The sequence below is a fragment of the Apodemus sylvaticus genome, chromosome 17 (genome assembly GCF_947179515.1).
Source record: "Apodemus sylvaticus chromosome 17, mApoSyl1.1, whole genome shotgun sequence".
NCBI classification, from domain to species: Eukaryota; Metazoa; Chordata; class Mammalia; order Rodentia; family Muridae; genus Apodemus; species Apodemus sylvaticus.
In genome coordinates, this window is record NC_067488.1 from 19,196,129 (window position 1) to 19,216,256 (window position 20,128).

General features: G+C 37.4%; 1 protein-coding gene across 5 annotated transcripts in view; it reads right to left on the reverse strand.

Annotated features, from left to right (window-relative positions):
- Positions 1-20,128, reverse strand: part of Trps1 (transcriptional repressor GATA binding 1) — a 231,654-nt gene that overhangs the window by 187,991 nt on the left and 23,535 nt on the right. For 3 of the 5 annotated variants that reach the window (XM_052160701.1, XM_052160705.1, XM_052160700.1), the window contains exon 2: positions 33-961. In XM_052160701.1, the coding sequence (XP_052016661.1) occupies positions 33-959 (927 nt within the window). In that variant the 5' untranslated portion in view covers positions 960-961. Of the gene's footprint in view, positions 1-32; positions 962-4,732; positions 4,855-17,666; positions 17,704-20,128 lie in introns of those variants that run through there. The other 2 variants (XM_052160704.1, XM_052160702.1) reach the window with 2 other exon arrangements.

Here is a 20,128-nt window from a genome sequence, read left to right on the forward strand (position 1 = left end):
CTTCCTAGAAATCCTAAGAGGAAAACACGAACCTGTACATCATAGGTCCCGTTTAGTAAAGCGGGCCGTGAAGAGCTGATATCCTGCAGCACACCAGAAAGCACAGAGCGGTTGACCTTCTGGAAGTCTTTGGAATGGCTGAACTGCACCATGTTATGAAGGGCCAAGATTTTGCTGTCCAGCTCAGCATCCTGCCTGGTGCGATTATGCAGTCCTAAGTGATACTTTCGGAAGTGCTTAATCAGATCTGTGGGGTCGTTGCCATAGTAACCGTATCCACAGATATTGCATTTAAAGTCCTGAAGCTCTGGAGACAGAGGTGCCGGGTCTGGGTTGTCATTCACCAGTAAGTCACTTTTGGGTTTACTCAGTCTGACACCCCCATCTGAAGGCACTTGTGGGTTTTTTGAGGCCACGGAAGCTGGACTCAAACCTTGACAGTTGGCTTGACCACTCTGCGCTGGCCCTGTTTCTTCAGTGGCCTTTGGTGACATTTTATGTTCTTCCTTTGTCTCCAATGAATCCCCTGATGGGGTGCAGGCCATATCTTGAGGGTCATCTGCCTCTGCTCTTTGAGGAGACTTCAAGGGCTCACAGACTCCCCCAGCAGCTGGAGATGAGAAAGCCAACATATTTCTGTCTGTTACCTCATCCTGTGGGAAGGAGGCAAGGTTCCCTCCCTTACTGGGGCTTTCATAATTGAAGCCAGCCTTCTCACTGAGGCCTGAGATTTGCAAGTCCTTCCTACTGCTGGAAAACGGCTCTTGGCCATGCGTGCTGTGTTCCTCCTTCTTGTTCAGTTCTGCAACATCACTCTGATCAGTATTTTCTGACATCTGATCTGCAGAAAATTCTTTGTTCTTCCCAGATACCTTGCTGTCTGTAGCTGTTGGCTCCAGGGTTTGACCCTCGCCTTCACTCGCAACGTTTCTCAGAGGGGGGTTCTTTTTCCGGACCATATCTGAGAACACATAGGGAAAACGAAGGTACACAATTATTGGAAGATTATGCACAGGTAACATGATCTATGATATTCTCCAGTCTATTAAAGATCTTCCAAGATGCACAATAAAATAGCTCCTCTGGTGGAGGGGGAGTGGGATAGCTTCAAATAGGAAAAGAAAAAGAAGCAAACAGATAAAAGCAAATCATTGGTATTTGCAACCGTTAAACTCAAAGGTTGTCTGGTATGTTCCTTTAAGGTAGGCTATGAATATTAAAAAAAACAAAAAAAAACACATAGCCATACTGTTAAGCATTGCCACCCATACTAATTTTTATTAATTTTCCTTGTTTTTAATTATGGTCAATAGTAAGTCCGCATATATTTACACATGTTATCGAATTTATATCATATATATATATGCAGGTGTTCTGGTTATAGAACAGACATATACATGCTTAACTTTATAAAACATATTGCATGTTTACTCCCATGGAAAAATATGCACATATAAGTACTAAATTGCATTTTTATATTGTTACGCTGAGAGGAATATAGCTTCAAAGAAATAGATTCATATAAAAAAAGAAACAGACAGCTATGTCATGAACTGAGTGAAAACTACCCACTTAGGACCAGGAAACAGTATCTGATCGGCCCTCTCAAGAAGTTCTTTAAAATCTAAGGGAACCATCCTTGAAGTTGAAAGTAGGGCCTGACGTGTGTTACAGTGACAGTAAGGCTTCACCAGGACTCTGTGGAAATACCCTAAATCCGCGTGTTCTCACCTGGAGAACAATATGGAAGTTGATACGGGTCACTGTCATTCTGAGGCTAAAATGACAAGATCTTAGAAATTTCTGGTGATTTTCTTCCCATGCCAGCTCTAATGTCTCTGCTTAGGCCTTAGTAATATCAGTAGCTAAAATCAAGCTTAGACCAGGTGATAATAGTGACCAGGTCTATAATAATAGTGAGAAATAAATAGTCTCCTACAAATTAAAGACCATATTAACAAAGGCCAGTTGGGAGTGGGACTCTGTGGTCTTTGTTCTTTAAGCTCCAGGTGAAAAACTCAAGTGTTGCCTAAGTCATCACTCAAAACATCTCTCTGAAATTTCTACATGCTAATTTCTAATAAAACAAGCTTTGTTATTAGCAGGCTCTGCTGGGAGGACCAGTTTAGTAAAATAAGCTATACCAAAACTCTCAATGTGCTGGAAAAATCCAAATTAGTAGCATGTTTAGCTGTTTTCCTCTATAACTCCCCCATGGGCTGCAGAACCACACTAGCTTGAAAGGCATGGGTGGACCTTTGCTTCTGAACAACTCTAGCCACTCAAAGTTGTTGTGATAATAATGACTGAACTCAACAATGGATTAATGTGCAAGCAATCCTTGATGAGGTGATATTTTACTTCAGTAACTATTGTAGAAGACAGGTCAACAGCACTTTAAAAACTACAATGTTCTCCTTATGCACCAATAATTATCATTCATCGAATATCCACATAACCTCCCTCATGCAATAACGAAACTAGGTTAAAAGAGTGAAGATTTAAGACAAAGGGTTAGTCAGGGGGTAAGGCAACATTGTCCTGTGCCAAGGAAGAGGAATGTACCTTTCCTGGTCAGCCCATGAGGGCCTCGATTGAAAGAAGCTGGAGACCTTCTTTGTAATTGGGGACCCAAGTTAACTAGGCTTTTGTAACGTTTGAATTTCAATGTTGCTTTTGTTGTTGGCGGCATCTAAGGATGCCTATATTTGTCTGTCAGATGAGGCTCAGGTAGCCTTGGGAGGGCATGTGAAAGATCACAAGGAATTTTAGTGCTAACCATCCAAAGGGAAAACTTTAAGGAAAAAAATAAGAACCTATAAAGGTAGTCATTATTTAAACTATAAAGGTAAACAAAACCCATGCTATTGTAAATCAAATATAATGGCATTTGCTTATAGTCTTAACAATTCGGAATGCGGAAAGAAGCTGAGCTGAGCCCAGAACTCCTGGAGTAAACTGTAGAGCTCTGTAACATGCGCGCGCGCACGCGCGCGCGCGTGTGTGTGTGTGTGTGTGTGTGTGTGTGTGTGTGTGTTTGTGTGTGTGTGTATGTGTGTGTATGCATGTGTGTGTGCATGTGTGTGTGTATTTACAAATTTACAAGTACATGGTAAGTATTTATTCCTTTATATGAGTGTGTATATATTTATGCACTTAAATTTAAAACTGACCTAGAAGACAGGATGCTCTAGTTCATAATATCAAGAGTTCCTACACATAAAATGATATTGGTTTGGGATACACCTCTTGCCTCACCTCACAGAATTCTGAATTTTTTTGTACATTTCACACCATCTGATCCTTATCTCCTACAGTTTGGCCCTTCTTTGGTCAAGTGGTTAACAGCCCTAATATTTGTGTGTCAACTATTCTCCTTAGCATGCCTACATTCTTCAATGAGTAACTGAAATAATGTGAATGAGATTGTCCAAAACAGTAAAAATTCGGTATGAAAAGGCAGAATGTCTATAGAAATCATAATCTGATTCATGAAGGTTACCCATCTATCAAAATGAAAAGTGATTGGTTTATGCCCATATATTAATGTCAATGTGATTGGGAAAATGACAAGGGAACTAAGATAAAATACTTAAAAGTGAATTGATGTAAATACATTCATATTGGGAAAAAAGAACTTTTTTTTTAGAAGAAAGATTTTAGATCTCTGCTGATTTATCACAATCATGAAAAATGTAGTGGGTCAGAGGTTAAAAATGACTCCACCAACATCATTAGGTACTGAGAAAAAAAGGAATTTAATTAGATTATCTTCTCAAAATTTAGTTCCTTCTTCCACCCAGGAACAGACCTTCAGAAAGCATATGACTCACTGATGCCTTATGCCCAACAGAGTCCTTAATAATATACATTGCAAAGAACGTTAAACTGCTAGAACTTCAAAGAAGAATCAGAGAGGTCATTTGGGTTTTATATTGTGCTGTGGGGGGTAGGGACATGTTCTTTTTAGTTGCTGTTTCAAAAAAATGTGGTTAATTTATTTGAGTATACTTTGAAATAGCTATAGGAAAAAACATTTTTTACTGGAATTATATCATCATAATTTTTCAGAGTGACATATTATGTAAATATAAGCACATTTGCAATACTTCTGAGTGGAAGAAACTCCCCTCTCAAGTCATAAGTTAGATAGCACAAGACTATAGCCACCCGCCAGTTATTATCTCTAAGACAAATAACAGATTGCATGATGTTTCACTGTGTGCCAAGAACTTTTCCAGTGAACATTTTCTCTTGAAAAAAAAAATCACATCCTTGGAAAATTGTACCCAGCATTGACTTCATAAAGCATGTGGGCGGCTTTAGAGTACTTTCTACAAGTATTGATTCTATTCATCAACTATCAGGAAGCTAATTGTCTTAGAAGATGCTTAGAGAACACTGAAGATGTTTTCAGAGCTGATCTGTACATCTGTAAAACAAACAAATCAGAGAAAGGATTCTCTTCCTAAATGATGTGGACATGCTTGTACAGGTCACACCTAAAATACAATAACACGTTTAAACCTTGGGCTGAAAAAAAAAAAATCTGCTAAAAGCCCAGGCAGACATGAAACAGAATTCTTTCCTTTCTTGGTTTTAACAATACAGCCAGGGAAGGAATGTGATATAGAATATTATGGAACAAGAATCATTTTTCCAAGAGATTGCAAACTTGGTGAGATTATTCAATCCATAAAACGCCTTCTACCCTAAAGACGGTCACACTTACCAATGCTGGGTGGAGAGAGGATCTATATTTGTTCACACCAGCAATGGTTTTTCTAGATGATCTTTAGAAGCCATTCAAATGGACAAGCATGAATGAAGGTAAGATCAATCATGGCTCATTCTACTCCACAGCAATACTCCTTTGTTAAAACTAAAAGAACAAGTAAATTAAAAATGCTTGTTGAAGTAAATCCACTATAAAGCAAGTTTTTAGTTAGTGAGGTTAAAAGAGAAAATGGACAGAGGGAATCTAAACTGATCATTTAAGACTTCAACATAATTGAGAGAGGCAGAACTATTACCTCCTGACAGAATGGTAAGCATTGTGCATACCTACACCATGTTCAATACACACACACACACACACACACACACACACACACACGCACGCACACAAATCCATCTGAATTAGACCATATAACCTGACTGCCAAGATAGCTAAACAGTATGCCCAGTATGTTCTAAGACATAAAATACACCTGTCGCAAAAGTCCTAAGTCCTACCCTCAACTAATTTCATTGAATTCTAAAGAAATAAACTTAAAAACATTCCTAGAGTTCACAATTATTTGAAACATATCAGAATAAGGTGTTGCGTTATAGTATCACTTAGGTTTGTGCAATGGGAGCGTTTAACATTAGAGTTTAAGACATAATGTTCTTTATTTCACTGATTAAAATTTTAAAGTATATAAAAAAAGTCGACCGTGTAAGACATGAATCTTTTTCTCCAGGTGGCTCCTTCACAGAAACAGGAGACCCAAGTGTTCTGTTATTTGGACAATGAAATTCATCCATAATTACTTAGCTTTAGGCCACATATCTGTATACACATTTAAATACGCATATGCAAGTCTATCTACGTCCTCACATACATGTACAAAAATATTTGCACTAGTACACTTATGGAATGTCCTTGGCCGAACTATCCATGCAATTGATAAACTGCCTGACCAGAGCATTCAGGTTTTTACAGAAACTTGAAAGAAATTGAATTCACATTCAGTGTGGTGAAAAGTAGGATTAGTTTCCATAGAATATGAAACTTGGAAAGTATGGAATATAAGGTGTATGTTCTCTATACTATCTTGGTCTCAACAAAAGAATAAAAACAAGAAGGAGAGAAAACCCTTCACTCAATGACTGACATCCTTCACCATTCAGCATCAGCTGTGAAGCAAATGCAACAAACTTAATTAGCTCATCCTCTTTATCTTTATTTTCTAAGTGAAAAACAATGTGAAAATCAAGTGAAATGATCATTTAAAAAAAACTTCTTTCAGTAGCTTTCTAAATGTCATTTTATGCCTGAACCTGCACATATATGTATATTGTATATGTGTATGTGTGTGTATATATATATATATATATATATATATATATATACATGCAAACTATAGTTCTAACTACATTGCAAATATCCAGGGTCTAGACTGTGTGATCTGATCTCTGCCTGGAATCCCATTGAGTATGAGTTGTACGACAAGTAGCTGTTCTGATTTTCACAATATTTAACACCAGATGACTTGTTCTTTTTTCCCAGATAATAAAACTTTCAAGTGCTTGAAATCAAAGTAAACACAAAAAAAGAAGTCATCATGCTCTAATCTTTAATAATAAGATGTTTTATACCATACTTGCTCATATCACTAACATAAAGAACAAAGTTATTAATTACACATTTGTTGTAGCTTTTATGAAAAAAAATAAAAGAAGATAAAGAATAAAAAGTTCCTTTTGATCAAAACTCTACCACAAAGTCTACCACAAAGAATCTAAAGAATTAAGCAAATGATAGCAAAACAAAAGGGAGGTCAAGTCTTGGACCTATAGCAAGCTAGATAGCTTCCATATGAACACGGGAAGTTTCTTCTTTAAGGAACATATGTATCTGCTCATCAGTTTGGGGGGATGGGGAACCACTTGTATCCTGTCTACTCCACATATACAGATCAAAATCAGACTGCTTAAGTGAACTGTAAAATGCAAGAGGCACTGTTTATTCAATTCACAAACCCAAGCATTACTGAAGGAGTTTTCTATTCCTTCTGATTCTAGGGCAAGACTTGAACTGTAGATCACTTTTTTTGTTAGAAGAGGGGAAAATGGCTTCCAACTCCATAAGCTTTATGCTAAATCCAGTCCTTTACTATTCACTTTTACTTAATTTGGACTTTGAATATTTATCATTCCTAAATCTTTTAAAGATAGTTTTGGACATTTTAAATACTTTTGAGATTTAAATGCCATCACCTTCAGACATCTCCCATAAAATAAATCTCTTATTACTTCAGACCAAAGTAATATAAAATGAATACTTCTAGTAACATATTTCCAAACTCAAAGTCTATTAATAATCATCCGGACATTGGAACTCACCTAAGCCACTGTGAGATAAAATGCAAATCCTTTACATGCCCTCATTCAGTAACTTTTGAGCCTTGATCAAACACACATATTAGACAACCATTTCATCAAACTGTGTGTCCTATAATTTAAATATATCATTGCAAAGGCATTAGTCGATGTTAAAAGGGATCATGAGGTAAGTTAGTAAAAATGCAATGTTTGTAAAAAATGATTCTTCATGCATGCATACTAAAAATGTACATTAACTATTTTGTTTTTAGAAGAAAATTTTGAAACCAAAAGGCTTTTTGTCTCCAAAGTCTTTATGGTAGAAATCTGACTTTAAAACATATCTGAAAACATTAAAAATGCATTATTTTCACTAAGTGGAGTAACTAAAGAACAAATATCTATGTTGGAGTATCAAAATCAGAGAGAAATAATTCTCTCATTTCATAACAAAAAAGGGTGAAATTCATTAATACACATAGACACAGAGACACAGACATACACACAGACACACACTCACGTGGTTTTCATTATTTTTTTTCAAAGAAAACAAAAATATCTACAGTGAAAACTGTTGATTTAAACCAACTAATCTGACTGAGCCACAGATCACCCTGATCCACTGATTTGCATGTGAGGAAGCTTCACCTTTGCTTTTTGGCTAAATTTATAATATATCAACTGGTCCTTGGGCAAAGCACCAATCATAGTGTCAAGTTCAAAATGAATAGCTTATGGCAACATATTAATGAATCTACTTAACAAGATGAGTCTGGAGTGAATTAACACTACACTGTACGAAAGCTGGATTTCCATTGATAACAAAAATAGCCAGAGTCTGTCTTTGTGTGAATATTTGCCTTACTTTCTAGCATTTTCTTTGTTTATTAAAAGCAGCTTAATTTTATTTATTGCAGATACTGTATTAGTCTGTCATTAGACAAAGGGCATTTCAATCATTAATTCAATCCACTAATATAACTGGCTACAAACATCTGTTTCCTTTAAGAAAACAGTGCCAAGGAGTGCTAATCCACTTGATACAGGGAAGTGAAGCACACACACAGAATACAGAATGTGCAGCCTGGTGACTCTGACAGATGCACACTATGGAGATAGCATAATTCACTGAGATTGCTCAGTTTTCAATGCACTATGAAGCCAAGGCGAGAATTTCATCACCGCGATATTTACTAATTTATTTACTTTTTGCTGTTGTTTTAAAAGAGCACCACACTGAACATCAATCAGATTTAAAGATCAACTGACAACCGATGCTACCAATACACTGTGTGTCTGGGTACTGCATGTATACATAAAGGAGAGAAAAAAATGTTTCTCTCTCTAAGATGAAGGGAAGTAAGCATGTGCCGTCATGTGCAGTAGTTCTTCCTCATGAAACTGAGAAGTAACGTAGAAACCACTGAACTCATCCTTGCCATGGAATAGGAAGTAGTTTAAAAGGCCTGCATCCATCTAAGGACAAATGGCCTAGCGACAGAACCACAGAAGTGTCTAACAGTTAAAGACACAACCATTATGAACATTTGACAATACATCCACACAACAGAATGGAAATATTTCTTTTTTTGTTTTTTTTTCCATGCTTCCTAAAACCTATCAATATGGACTTTGCCAGATTTATCTCAGCCAATTTATAGTACTTGCAGCAGACTTTCATGTAGTGAAATAAACATATGCCAATGACACAATATTTGTTTTGTTTTAGATGCCACCCTATTTGGTGTCTGTGTAATTGATTCATGAGGATCTATAATTGAACTATAACTGATTGGTAGCAATTACAAGAGTCGTAGCCTCATGGTAAGAAGAAAGTCAATGAGATCTTGCCTAGGAAAGACTGTGTCTTTCCAAGTTGCCTGCCCTATATGTTTCTACTTTGTCTGGCACAAAGTGGGCAGCTTTGCTTCTCCATGAGCTATGAGACCAAGTGATCACAGACTAAAACCTCTGACATTATGTGTGAAGAAAATCTTTCCTCTTTTTTAATCTTCTCTAGGTATTTTTTTTTTTGCTACAGTAGGAAGTTCAAACACTTACCCAGTCTCATTTTCCTTCTGATGAAACAGCAGAAGGACTTAGAGAGAAGGAGGAGAGTTTTCTCTTTTTTAAGTGCAATGATACTTTGAATGAAAATTACCATTTTAAAAGGCCTCTAGGTGGATCAGTAGACACAATCAGAGAGCATAAGATCCACTGCTCTTGCAGAGGATCTGTGTTCGGTTCCCAATATCAACATGGCAGCTCACAACTATCAGTAATTTCAGTTCCTGGGTATTTGATATTCTTTGTGACCTCTGGTCCTCAAATGTGCAAACTAAACATGTATACATAGAAAATGAGATAAATCAGTCATTCAAAAATAGGTCTGTTTAGGAAATCAACATGACATAGTGACGTGAAACAAAACATGGTTCTCTGTCATCTGGAAAGATAAAGTTCTTCACGTGATTTCTAAAAGCGCATACTAAATCAGTACAGAATTGAAGAACTATGCTTAGAAAGTTTCCACTACAGGAATCATTTCTGAAAAAAAATCATTTTTGAAAAAAAGAGTCAATTTTGAAAGTATTTTGAGAATATTCTGCCTCTGTTCACCCCATATTCAGCTAAGCTCTGTCTGGGATTTTAAGAGAGTGCCTATTTAAACAGAGATGACATGAAACCCAAAAATTTCTCTTATGTTCTTCTCATGATACTGACTTCTAAAAGAGAAATGAAAGAAAAGTCCTTGATCAAATTAAGCTGACTTGAAATTGTATACTCTGCACCCCTCCCAGATATCCACAATGTATATTAGCAATTACAGCCCTAAGTGGTCTTAGATGGAGCCAAAGATGGAATATGTTCCATTTGGACTGAATTTCCCAATCTCATTTGGCTTTATGTCATAGAATACCACTTACCCCACTAAAGTTTTGTTGAACACAGAGAAGGTGCTGCTTCTAGACAGCATGGCTCAAGGAAAATCATAACCAAGACATTTAAACACGCATAATGTGACAATGTGACTTCTTTAACTTGGCAGGGAAACTTTGATGTTTTCAATTTATTTATGATTTTAAAGAAGTTCGTTCTGTTGTAGTCGAGTTTTCAGTATTAAAGGAATTTCAAAACACAATATAATAAAATATGATATAATAGAATCGGCATCTAGAAGAATCAGTAATAGGAAAGGATTAAAGACACTGAGTGGAGAAAAGCAAAAGATAAAACATCAATGTACAATTAGATCACAGCTTACAGGTTTTTGAAATCATATACTCTTAATTATATAGGATGCATAAGCCCAACGTTAACTCTGAGCTCAATAAGCTCAATACTAGTTAGTACTCACATGCAGCAACTCTAACATTTTTGCTGTTACAATTTTTAAAGCTAAACCATGACAATGATCAGTTTAGAACATTCATCCTAAATTTGTCTCATTCTTTTTACCAATTTTATTATCATTATGTGTATATATGGAGTATATATGTATGAGCATTTGCATAAACACACAGACACACACACACTCACACACCACACTATATTTGTAGACATCAAAAGGTAACAATTAGGAGTCAATCCTTGTCTGTAGTGTAGGTTCTGAGACTCTCTGGCCTGTATGGCAAGGGCTTCTATCAGCTGAACTTTCTGATGAGGTACTGCTCATTCTTGTACAAATAATTTAAATTTTGTTCTATTAAAATTAAGAAAGTATTTAAGAAATTAAAAATGTCTTAATGTCATATTAAGAAAATGTGACAAAATATGGAATGGGTAAGGTATTAGAGGAAGACTTGAAGTTGAAACAAAGTGTACTTATATTCTGTAGTAATTAAAAACTTGAAAAAGTATTATAGTCTCCAGAATCCTTCATAGTTATTAATCCTGCTTCTGAAAACTCCACCCTTTTTCCATCTTAGCTAGACTAATAAAAAAGAACAAAATAGTAATGCCTGGGCCCATGATTGGAAAACCAGCCTCTACTGAATGAATGCATTTACAGCACGAATTATCATTAGTCTGACAGATGATTATGAGTTATAGACAATAACATAAAGCAGGTATCTTCAAGTAGGCTCCCTATCCTAAGCTTATAGAGCCTAAAGAATTCCTATATTATTATGAGCTTTGTTGTTCTGACTTATTAGTATATCCTCTAAGAATTCAACTAGAGAGAAGATATGGGGAGAGGGAAAAGAGGTAGAATAGAGGTAGAGATAAGAAAGGAAAAAAGGAAAGGAGGGGAAGAAAAGATCCAAGAGGGGTGAAGAGACAGACAGACAAACAGACAGACGAGACACAGAAAAAGAGACAGAGACAGAGAAAGAGGGAGATTACAAAGACAATGAATTAATTGGAACATGGACCAGAATGTTTAAAGTGATCTTAAATACACTTGATTTGGGGTTGGGGTTAAGATGGAGATGGGGTTAAAGTGCCACTGAGAGCCGAGTTTGAAAGACCGACCATACATGTAGATTCTTTAGGGTCCCAACAGTTCACACTTTACACATTCACATATGAAAAAAGAAACCACTGTGCTGCATATGGATGAGAAGACAGAATTAGCCAGGGCAGAACCGAGCTCATTCACGAAATATGCCATAAAGGTAGTGTAATTAATCTTCCATCTCAAGTTTGATGTAAACTTACACTTCTATCTACACACCACCCCTCCTCACACACACACACACACACACACACACACACGCACACGCACACGCACACGCACACGCACACACACACACACACACACATGCACATTTAGCAAAGACTTTCTCCACTTAGACCCTCATTAATCATTTCTTTTCTCCATCCATCTACATGTGGACAGCTGTCATAACAGAGGAAAGCGAGAAACACTTACATAATTCTACATTCAGGTGTTTCACACTTTGTTTCTCTAAAATCTAACTGAGGGAAGAGAAGTGCCTTCAGGCCTCTGACCCCGAGTGACCATAGAAACTGAAAGAAAACTTGTAGTTAGTGACTAAATGTGCCACACCATTGCTACAATGAGCCCGGAACTTGAGTAAAAGTATGTCGTCTCACCTGATTTCAATTTTGAAGGGTTGTCTTGGGTAAAGTAATAATTGTAGATGCATTTTACAGATGAAGCAATACAGTTTAAGCACTTCCTAGGCATAGGCTGAGCACTGGGCATTGAGGGAACTAAACCACTATTTTAGCACTAGTTTAAAACTATTTTTTTTATAAACCTTTGGCATTATTTTCTTGAGCAACACTTACTTGTGGCTATATTTGTACATGCAACGTACATGTCAAAGCTATTGTAGCTATGAAAGCAGTGTCCCTTTCCGATGTTGATAAGATAAGCATCCTACAAAGGCAGCTATCAAGCATATTTGCTTGCTTGGCTCCCTATCTCAGGGCGATGAATGCATGGAGGCCACTTAGCTATGTCAGCCTTCGGACGTGCCTCAAAGCAACCCGCACTAAGCGGTCCAGACTATTAAAGTCTATGAGACAAGTGACCTCTACCAAGTCTTCTAGTGTAGTCGCAAAAGAAACTGTGTTTCTGTACTTGTTCACATGGCATTTCATACACATGGCCTTCAACAGCATTTTCTGTACCTTAAATGGTGATGCATGTATGGTTCTCTACTAGACCGTGAATTTCCTAGAGCAGAAAATGTCAATATTAACACCACTGCTAATTAAAAATATCAGCATCTGTCCATTCATATGTGGACTATATTACTCAGATTATCAATATATACTCATTTATATTGGTAAGTATCTACATGTCGTCCATGGTTTTCCATCCTCGTGCAGGTTGGACACATCTAACACTGGGACATATTTGCACAACTGTCAATGACACACTTTGACAGTGATGACTGGAGAGATAGGAAAAGGAACAGTTGAGGTTTGTTTTTTTTTTTTTTTAAGCTTCCTGTCGTTTCTAGTCGATGCCCCTCACAGAAACAAACCTGAGGTTAGGTGCATCCTCAAATAAGAATTTATTCGATGGTTAGATATTAAAACACAAATATTTCTGCATATGATTTATCTTTTTGAGGAAGCCCTAAGTCTAAAATGAAACCTGGAGAATAAAAGCAAAGATAGTTCTAAAGTAGTCTTGTCCACATAACCCATTCTAATCAGGACATACAGATTCAAAGCATTTTGTCTTCAGTTATACTGGATAAAGAAGCAAATGTCACAGCCCAAGGTCCACATGCGTAAGGCAATAAATGTGCATGTGCTGAGAAATACATATACCTTAACTTCCTCTTCAAAACTGAGAGTCACAAGCTGGGAAGTGTTGATGAAGTGTCTGCCCTGCAAGTTTGAGGAATGGAGTTTGTTCCTTAGCCCAGACATAAAAGCCAGCAGGCAAGGCAGACCCCCTGCACCCCAGTACTCAAGATATGTCTGTGAAAAAAACTTTTGATGTGCAGTAGCCAAAACGGTGAGCTCCAGGTTCAGTCAGAGACGCTTACTTATTAATAAAGAGTACAGGAATTGAGGAAGATACTTGACGTTTAACTTTGCCCCCCAACTACAAGGGCACAGACCCCTACATGCATTTAAACACACATGTGCCCTCAGAGATGCAAACAAGAACACACACACACACACACAATAATATATGTAAAAAGAGAACTTAGAAAATACAATTCGTGGGGCATGAAATAATACAGGAAAACATCAAATGTTTAGATCAGTCTCCTAGAAACTTAAAACATCTGGAAAGACACAAAACCATGTTTAGTTTCAAAGACACACAAACACATACCATACGCAGGCGCACATATCCATACAATGAATAATATAAGAAAACACAGTGAAGTATGTGATCCTATTATACAATGTTATGTTTAAAAGTACATGAAGAAACTACATACAATCTATTAAACACAAGCTGCTCAGAACCAGTAAAAAGCATGTAATACTCATAAACACTGTGCATTATTGCTGGTAGGGTTCAAAATCAAACAAGGCCAAATGACACTGTTAGTGGTCAGGAAAGGCATTGATTTGTAGGGGAAGAAGTCAGGATCAAGATGGGGCACAGAAGCTTAAGCTACAGAGACTTCGTTTCTTGACAGCAAAGGCAGTTGCACAGGTGGATGTACTGGGTCATAATTCTTAGCATCCTTGTGCTTTTTGGCTATACGATCAGTGCTTATGTTATTTACCACCATAAAAACACCAACTGTTCTGCGGAAAGAATGGACAGATATGGTGGGATGACATCTTTCAGTGCCTATATTCTGAGGCTCCACCTTCAAGACCTCACTGAAGAGTTATCATCAGTGCCTCCCTCGGGCCAGTACACAGACAAGGAGCTTCTGTGTACCAAAGCAGGCAAGGGGCAGATGGAAGGAAAAAACTGAGAAATATAAATTTAAAGGGGGTTTTGAGGAAAACGGGTAACTTAAAAAGAGACCGGAAACCAACAGAAGAACAACAAAAGGAAAGATAATCGGAGAGCCCGAAACAGGGAGAGGAGAGAAAACTTTGCATCCAGGACTGTTAACAAGGATGCTAGGAGACATCAAGGAAAGACATATTTGTCATTATTAAATGCAAATCATCATGATGGTATAACATGCAATTATACAAATACGTAATTATATATATATATGTGTGTGTATATATATATATATATATATATAATTTATTGCAGAGACAGGCTAAGTTAAAGTGGATGAGAACCATTTACTAAACACGTACTACTTCTATTTATTCATTTGCTCACAGAATTTTCCCACTTATCCCTCAGCAAAACTGTCCAAGTTATCTATTAACTCCACTTTACAGATGAGAAAACTCAACTGAAAAGAGGTTACTGCCACCTGTTTGTCTTAGAAGCCTGGACTGATCTGTGACAAACAGCCAATTGGAGCCTTGTGGGGTTTTTCTCTCTGAGAATTCACCATCCAAATTGTGTGATTCGTTATAAGGCTGAATAAACACCGTTGTTGAGAAGAAAGGTGTCAGATGTTAACCTTACCTAACAGACTTTCCACAAATTTGTGCAGAACAGGAAATCAAGGTATTCCATCCCTCGACTAAATGTTGCTGAGTGGCTGCTCATTTTGCATGGAAAAAAAAGTTAATAGGTAAAATTCTATTAGTTTCAAGCTCCCGCTTAGTTAATATTTTCTACAGACTTTGGCTTCTATTTTCAATTACATGGTTTCTGAAGGGCAGTAGTATCTGACTTGAAAACATTCTTAAAACTACTTTGTTTTGCGAGCGCTATATAATATACTAGGCCATCACATGTTTCACAGAGAATTTGCTCGAACTTTTCAAACATAATTTAGCACTCACAAGGTTCCTTAAGGAAAAAAGAAAGAGTCAAAGATTAGAGTCAGCTAAACAATCTCATCTCATTCCTATGGATCACATGAGCTGAAAGAATCGCTGGACCAGGCAGGCAAACCCCCGCAGCCTAGCACACAAACGGACAGAAACAACAAGGATGTTAGAAGGTGCTGACAAGTTGAAACAAGCGCTACCTGGGAATGTCTTCTAAGACTAGAAGCACCACTTGAGGGAATACCGTTTTAATCTTTGCTTCAGCAACTAAATACTAAAATGGTTCAACATGTCAAAATGTCCAAGACTGTGAACATTTACGAACAAATGCAAATGATTCAACTGTAATATTTGGATCTTTTCTTTTTCTTTTCTTTTTTCAGAAACCAAGGTCAAACGTATCCTTTGGCATGGTCCCTGCTTAGTTTTTCACTCCTACATCTTGTGTGAATATTCCAAAACTGACCAGATGCTTTGATAACTGAGGATCGAGATCACTGTCAAATTAACATCCTATGTATTCAGATAACAAGGCTCTTTCAGGGCCAATCATGTGTCATGCGTGTTGAGCAAGATGTGGAAAGAAGACACCAAAAAAAAAAAAAAAAATCTCAAACTGAGCTTATAGATTAGAAAGAGAAGAAAACCAGGACATAGGGTACCAGATCCGTGTTTTATCTACCAAGAAGGAGTTCCTAGGGGAAAAGTGCCTGTCAGGTAAAGGACAGAAGTAGCTGTCCAAGGCAGAGATAGAACTGGGGGATTCAGAGAAAACAAGTGAAAAAGTCCACATCCAAAATAGATCAATATGCTTTTCAAAGAACTGAGAACTTGTGGAGAGTTTGGATGAAAACTCCATGAAACAAAGAATGAAAACAATTTCTGTAGAAAAACCTTATTTCTCTGAAAAGTATTATTGACAACTAATCTATCACATATACTCACATTACCATTCATATTCACAAATTGTCATGTGAACATTTTATACGGAGTATTAATTTGCTTGGTTACAAATACAATGCCTACATAGTTATCATGGCAAGCATTTGAAGTGAAAAGTAACAATTTATAAATACGTGTGTTTGTATATGACTGTTTTGAATTGATCTCTTTCTAAAGTGTAATACTCTTTTCCTGAAAAACAAAGTAACACATTTAATTTCCAAAGAATCATTTGTAATTGTTCCATGTCATCTGGTAAGAGGTATGATGGTTCAAAAAGAAAAGAAAAAGAAGCCATAGAAGGAAGGAGAGGACAGGGAAGAATGAGAGGAAGAGGGAGAGGGCTGAAAGGGTGGCATCAAATATCTTATCTTCGGTGTACTCCTGGGCAAAAGCACTTCACACTTCAAATTTACCTGTGAGTTCATTCACCCGTAAACTATTCATTTATAACATCCAACTTCCTTTAAATTCTAAGACAAAGGTTTGTCTTTTTAAGAGAGCTGCTAGCTTTATCAGAGAAGCAACGCTCACAGTGAACACCCAAGTTACAGTTCAGCACAAGACATGACAGGAGTCTTTGGAGCAACACAAACAATAAATCTCTTGGAATGCAAACACTGAGCATTAAGAGTTTGCGACTATTATTATCAGATCTATTTCTTCAACCACAAAAAAACAAAACCAACAACTTAATGTGGAGGGTAGTATTAGAGACACCTCTGAGGGAATATCTTCACATGGAATGATGCAGGGGACTGGGAGAGGACAGTGAGGGGATGCAGAGATACAGATGTGAAAAACAGTGTAACTGCCCACTCTAAACATATACCAAGAAAGAATCGGTGTTTAAAACAAACGGTTGCCTTGACAACCATCAACAAATGGCTGTGCGGCTCAAGGCAACTAAGGTGGAAGTTTGCATTTCAGTAAGGGTAACACCCTAGAAACACAAACCCACCTAAGAGTTTCTAAAAATGGTAAATTTTAGAGTTTCTAAGAATAGTAAAATGGTAAATTAAAGAGTTTCTAAGAATAGTAAACAATACTGACAATAACAAACCACAATGGCATGTCATACATACTGAAGAGAAAAAGGTAAAAGGTGAAGGGAATATGTAGATTCCAAAAGAAATTCAATTCCAATCACAATAGGAGGAGAAAAATATGGGTGAGACGTTCTGGACTCAGAAAAAAAAAAAAAAACTTCAAATTCCTGATACAGGAATTAATGATACCTGATCACTGTGATATTTACATGTAGTCAAAATATTTAGTTAAACCAGAAATATGACTGTCACTAATTTTGTATCATTATTACGAATTCCTACCTGAGTGATGTCATTCTACAGCCATTCAGATTGTATTCTCAGGACCTATGACCAATGAAAAGCCAGGTAATAAACATTTGTTGGTGGAACTTATCAAAATTACTGGGATTGATAAAACTTGTTGAAACCACAGCCACAGCACGAATCAAGTGCTTAACCTATACCTACTGGAGTCTTCTGTAGAACTCTAACTGAACACTGTAGCTCTGTGTAAGCAGAGTTCTCTCAGGCTCCTATCTTCTTATACGCTTTTACACTGGCAACTTTTCGTAGTGCCTATAAACCGAAAGGTAAATGTGTGCATTCCCAAACGAGCCACATCTTACCAGTTCCCTTGGGAGCTCACTTAGAACATGGTCAAAATCTCAGTGATGATTCTGCTAATATGTTCTTGTCCATGAAATTCAGCACTTACCACATGGACTGGAGGCCTCTTTACTTCCAGTCGAGATATACTGGTGGAACCCTAACAGGCTTCACACGGAGAAACCAGAGGTCCATCTAAACTTTTTACTTTATGCCAATGCATAAATCTCCCACTGCTAACCAACAGGGGAAGTTTATTTTCAAACAAGGTCATTATTAAATCAGGTTACTTTTAGCAGAGGTTAGCCCTCTGTGGCCATCACAAATTAATTCTTCTAAGTCCCTTCAAGGAGAGCCAGAGACATTGGGCAAAATGAGAAGAACATGTTAGCTTGTGAATATCTTGTGGCACTGTAACTATTATGAAGGGACCTTGACGACAATGCCTCTTTCTCCCTCCATCTCTCTCTGTCTCTCTCTCTGTCTCTCTCTGTCTCTCTCTCTCTGTCTCTCTCTCTCTCACACACACACACATACACACACACACACACACACACACACACACAAACACACACGGCATTGCTCTCAAGCTTGAGGTAATTGGTCTCTCAAAAAATAATAACAACTTTGGAATAAGAGGTTCTTCTTGAAGAAACACACACAGGGGGTGCTCATGGACACAATGAAATGTACAGACATTAAACAAAAGCAATGTGGATTGGTCAAAAATTTCTCTCTTTTTTATATGTACCTTTGTACACACACAAGCTTCTATGGTGTACACACATGTGCCATGGGTCATGTTGAGGTCAGAGGACACCATCTGGTGTAGGTCCTCAGCGTCTACTTTATTGGAACAGGATCTCTTGTTCAAGACTGGGCAGAGCCCGCTAGCCAGCCCACGGGCTGCTGGGGATTCTACTGTCTCCATCTCCCATACTTTGCAGAAGTGCACGGAATGCAGATGTGTGCCCACACATCCAGCTTTCCAGGCACTCTGGCAACTCAGATTCGCTTCTGACATTTACACACTTATAACTTTGCCCGCTGAGTCTGACAAAGAGAATTACAAATTTATCCGAACATCTGGGATCACACAAGCATCCTGGAACAATAGCACTGTTTAAAGAAACTCAGTTCGACTGTCTGACTCAGGCTTGGGAGATACAGTGGTGGCACAGCCTGCATTCATTCCTAGCAAGTTTTCTGTTTTGTAATATAACTTCAAATATTTTTGAAGAAATATGGTAAAGTGATTATCCTTCTGGAACTGGATCTGCTGACACTGTCGCATTAACTCACAGCTTGTTAAATACTCTGCCATCTTTCTATAACATTCTTTATTATGAGACTAGAATCAGCATATGGGAATTGCTCCTTTCCTGCTACACTGAAGTCATTACTAACTACTCATCTGTGACATGTACTCTTTTTTATAACTAGGAATTTTAGCTTCACAAAATTTAGAAAGTGCCACATTGTTTTTCGGCATCTTTTCAAATGTGACATTATTTCAATTTTGGAAAACTCTATCTTAGCAAACACATTAGAGGGTGCCAGGTTAAAGATTGCCCAAAAGGAGCAACAAGGCCTCTGTGGGAGCCAACCACAGGCCTTTCTTCTAATCTACAGGGTCACATGCCTTTCATTAGAGGCACATGGAATTACACTGAGCTCAACAAACGCATTTCAAAACAGTTTATCAAATTACCAGCATATAGAAATGAATTCCAGTTACGGAAGATAAGTATTGGAAAACAACTGCAATGTGGAGATGAAAAGCTCCTGGTACTGTCTCTAATAAAGAGTCTGTATGAGTAGGTCTTATATCTGAGACACAGATATTGATATTATCAAACCCATGTACCATCCATATCCATATGCACAAGCACCATACAGTAAATAAAGTACAATAGATGTAGGAATTTTCCAGCTCATTCATTTCTGAGAAGAAAAAAAAGGAAATAAGGGATAGTGTCCAAATGGCAGTTTTCAAACGCTTTGAAAGTGGTGTTTTGCAAGTTCTCAAATGGTTTCTAGAAATGTATTCATAAAACTTATATAGTAAAAAGAGAAGGCTAGTCGGTTCACCAGCACCCTTTCCGAGCCCCTACATAACAGACCTGTCCATTTTATGATCCACACACAGTCTTAAG